We start from the raw sequence: 4,419 nt of genomic DNA, 5'->3' as shown, positions 1-4,419 counted from the left end.
CAGGCCTCTGTCACGCGGACGAGCAGGATCCGTTCCCCGTGTGGCAGAATGGACTCATCAGCCCGTGTTTCAACCAGCTCGTCCTCGGAGCTTTGCCTCATGCAGGGATGGCCGTTTTCAGCGCCTGCTACCTCGGCATGGCAAGGTGGGTCAGATATACCTGCAGGAGCCGTGAGTTAATTCAGAGAAGAAAATCATTTTTTAATGTTTATATTGATTTGTTTATATTTTGGTGTTGTTACATGTTTTTTGGGGGATGTATTATTTATTGGTTTCATGATTACGGTTATTGGAAGAGTTTGGGTCACGTGGATACGGGCGGTGACGCTGATAATCTGCGTCAGTACCTGCTGTTCACCGGTGTCAGGTGGATATGAGAGAGGGGGGAGCGGGTTGCTGTATTTTTTAAAAAATCTATTTTTTAGTTTAATAATGAATTTAACAAAAACATAATTTCATATGCATGTGTAGTATTTTCGGTAATAGTGTTGCTGCTTTGTAGGTGTGACCTCCTGCGGTCGTCTCCTCCCTGTGGTTGGACGCTCCGGTGGGCGTCCGCTCTGCTGGCGGCGCTGCTCTTCGCCGCAGACGTCGTCGTGGCGAGCCTCATGCAGCAGGCGGACTTGTACCTGGACGTCCTGGCTGACAGCTGCGCCATCCTGGCCTGGCTGGTCCACTTCGGTGCCATCATGGTGCTCCAGAGGACGGCTTTCAGGAGAACCAGAGGACCTCCGCTGCTCCTCCTGCTGGTCCTTCTGTCTGTCCCGAACCTGGTCGTCACCTTGATGATTTACTGCGACAGTCAGGAATGTTTGAGCCTCACAGATCCTCTGGAGTTGGCACGTTTTGTGCTCGCCTCAGCGCGGACGCTCCCTCTTCTGGTTTATCTTTTGGCGTTTGCGTTTCCCTGCGTCAGTGATGCTGGGTACACTCTGTACATCAACGCCGTGGATGGATCCCCGCTCCTCCAGGAGAGCGCCCAGCAGGATACGGGTGAGATGGTGGCGGAGGACGGGAGTAGCTGCGTGTCTCGGCTTTTCTACTTGTGGTTGACTCCTCTCTTGAGACGAGGGAAGCGAGGGGAGCTGGACAGACCGGCGGATGTTTATCACCTCCCGCGGAAACTTCGGACTACTGTGGTGTGGCGATACTTCCACCAGTGCTGGGAAGCCTGCAGACGGGGGGCAGCGGTCGATACGGAGCGGGACCAGTGGCCTCGGCCGGTCAGCAGGAACCTCCTGAGCGGCAGCTGGAGCTCGCACTACCAGGAGGAACCTCTGGAGCTGCAGGGCGATGTGGGACTCCTCAGGGTGCTGCACAAGGCGTTCGGGCTGCGTTATTACATGCTCGGCGTGCTGAAGGTGTCGATCAACATGCTGAGCTTCGCAGGTCCGCTGCTCCTCAACAGTCTGGTCAACTTCATGGAGGCCGAGGGAGCTCCGGTGAGCTGGGGCGCCTGGTGCGCTCTGGGGCTCTTCACGACCGCTCTGCTCAGTTCCTTCCTCCAAACCATCTTCGTCTTCGAGGTTTCCAAGGTGTCGCTGTCGGCACGCGCCACTCTCGTGTCGGCCATTTACGGCAAAGCGCTGCAGGTCAGCGGCAGCAGCCTGGCCGGCTTCACTCTGGGAGAGGTGGTGAACTTGATGAGCACGGACACCGACCGCGTGGTCAACTTCTTCAACAGCTTCCACGAGCTGTGGAGCATGCCGTTCAGTATCTGCATCACCCTCTACCTGCTGTACCTGCAGGTGGGCGTGGCTTTCCTCGGAGGGCTCGCCGTGGCTCTGCTGTTGGTGCCGTTCAACAAGTTCCTCGCTTCCCGTATCCTCAGCAACAACCAGCACATGCTCAGGCACAAGGACAGCCGCGTGAAGGTCAGAACTGTGTAGATTTTTTCTGCGAGTCCTGTAAAAGTAAAAATAAAAGCAATTATGCTCTTAATAGTAAGCGACAGCTGAATTAACCCTTAGGGCCCCTTTTAATAACACACACTCATATCGCTCCACGCACAAAATGTGCTTTTCAAAATCAAGCTTTCAAAAAATATTATACATTAGTATAATTTTCTACTTTCATTGAGTTTTTTTTAACCAACATCAGTCCTAATTATAAAAATCAAATATTCATTAATTTTCAGAGTTTTAACCATTTAAATGCCAGGTTTTTGTCATGATGCCACTATGTTTTTAGATGAAAAAAGAAAACACAACAAAAATAATTATTTTTAATACACTACATGCAAAGTAGATTACTTTTTTAAATGATCAGAGCTTGGGATATATCAAGGATTTTCAGCAACATTGATTTTTATACGTTATTATTTTTTGTGTAGTGTCAAATACTCGTACTCATATCGCTCTGCACACACTATGTGCGTTTCAGAATCAGGCTATAAAAATATTATATATTAATATTAATTTCTGCTTTCATTGAGTTGATTTTTTTAACCAGTATCAGCCCTAATCAAAAATATCACATATTTATGAATTTTCCAAATTTTAACCCTTTAAATGCCGGGTTTTTGTCATGATGCCACTACGTTTTTTAGATGGAAAAAAAAAAAGATTTTCAATATACTTTATTATTATTTTTGATTATCATAGCCTGAGCTATGTCAACAATTAGCAGCAACATTGACTTTATACATTATTATTTTTTGTGTAGGGTCAAATACTCACACTGATACCGCTCTGCACACAAAATACGCTTTTTAAAATCAGGTTATATTTTTATAGCCATATTTATATTATATATTTATATTAAAATCAGATTTTCAAAATTGAACACATATCTGCCTCAAAAATCCAGTAACGATTGGGCCCAAATCCATATATTGTCAGACATTTCTAGTAGTTTGATTGATTAGAAAGTTAAGATATGACTGACTCTAAAATAATCAGCTGTATATATTATTATTACCAAAAGACTCTAAACTAATAAATCAGGTTGTTTTCGCCTCTGTATGTCCAGGAAGAAAGTTTAGATTCAGATTTTTCTATAAAACTTGTAACTTTTCTCTCCCAGTTAATGACAGAGATCCTTTTCGGCATTCGCGTCATCAAGTTTTACAACTGGGAGCCTCATTTTACTGAGAAGGTCGCCGACTGTCGAAAACAAGAGCTGTCCCACCTCAAGGCCATCAAGTACCTGGACGCCATGTGTGTTTACACCTGGGCCGCTCTGCCGGTGGTCATCTCCATCCTCACCTTCGTCACGTACGTGCTGCTGGGACACCAGCTCACTGCAGCCAAGGTGAGGAAACTTCCCTTTTCGGGTGCATTGCTTTTTAAACTGAACTGTGTTGATGCAAACAGAAAGCTGAGAGAAAATTTAGAGATTTTTGGGGAGTGTTTGTAACAGCTGTAGTCATAAATCTTGCAGAACATTTTATTTTAACCCAAGAATAATAAAGCTGACAATGCATTTAATCTGCAGCTTCCTTAATTTAGAAAAAAAAAAAGTTCACATATTACAAGATATTAATAGATTTAGAAAGAAATCTACTAATATCAACAAAAAAAACCTAGGAAAAAATGTCAAGAGAAAACAAAAATAGCCAGGGAAAATTAATTTAATTTCAACTATTTTTAGAATAACATAACATAACAACCAAAATTGTTTGACTTTTTAAGCACTTTTTTCATGTCATTTCCCTGTTTGTTTGTATTTATTTCTTGTTAATTTTAGGGTCATTTCTTCGTAACTTGCTCTTTGCCTTCCTCCCGTATTTTTTTAAAGAAATTAAGCATTTTTTTCAGGTTTAAAAGGGTAAAGTTCAGCCTCAGTAAAGTAAATATCCTCCCCTGCAGGTGTTCACCACGCTGGCTCTGGTGGGAATGATCATCATCCCACTCAACTCGTTCCCCTGGGTGCTCAACGGCATCCTGGAGGCCAAAGTGTCTCTGGAGCGAATCCAGCGCTTCTTCAAACTGACCAACCAGGACCTGCAGGCGTACTACGCCCTCGGTACGCTGCTGCTGCTGCTCCTGCTGCTGCTGCTGCTGCTGCTGCTGCTGCTGCTGCTGCTGCTGCTGCTGCTGCTGCTGCTGCTGCTGTTGCTGCTGCTGCACCTGCTGCTGCTGCTGCACCTGCTGCTGCTGCTGCTGCACCTGCTGCTGCTGCACCTGCTGCTGCTGCTGCTGCTGCTGCTGCACCTGCTGCTGCTGCTGCTGCTGCAGCTGCTGCTCTGCATAGTGTGTGTTTAGGTTTATGTCTTTTGATTTATTTTTTTCATTTAATGAACATTCAAACATACATACCTTTGGACCTTACACAAGCATACAGATTATATAGATATTTATTAATTATTATAATTAATTAATTTTAAAAAGGGGGGGCAGTGTTCATTAATCCACATTTATGTAAATGTACCGGAGTTAGCCGGAGAGCTAATTTTCATTGGTAGTACCTTGCATGCTG

At 44.9% G+C, this 4,419-nt stretch overlaps 1 protein-coding gene across 1 annotated transcript; it reads left to right on the top strand.

The window, feature by feature from the left end:
• Positions 1 to 8: 8 nt before the first annotated feature.
• abcc10 (ATP-binding cassette, sub-family C (CFTR/MRP), member 10) lies at positions 9 to 3,966 on the top strand (the record flags this gene model as incomplete). Its single annotated transcript, XM_042483567.1, has 4 exons — positions 9 to 145; positions 503 to 1,874; positions 3,025 to 3,252; positions 3,810 to 3,966. Coding segments are annotated over 4 exons (1,894 nt in total), but the record flags the coding sequence as incomplete, so codon positions are not given.
• Positions 3,967 to 4,419: the final 453 nt, after the last annotated feature.

The sequence above is a fragment of the Plectropomus leopardus genome, unplaced genomic scaffold (genome assembly GCF_008729295.1).
Source record: "Plectropomus leopardus isolate mb unplaced genomic scaffold, YSFRI_Pleo_2.0 unplaced_scaffold974, whole genome shotgun sequence".
NCBI classification, from domain to species: Eukaryota; Metazoa; Chordata; class Actinopteri; order Perciformes; family Serranidae; genus Plectropomus; species Plectropomus leopardus.
The sequence above is the reverse complement of the archived record's forward strand: the minus strand, read 5'-3'. Positions and strand labels throughout refer to the sequence as shown.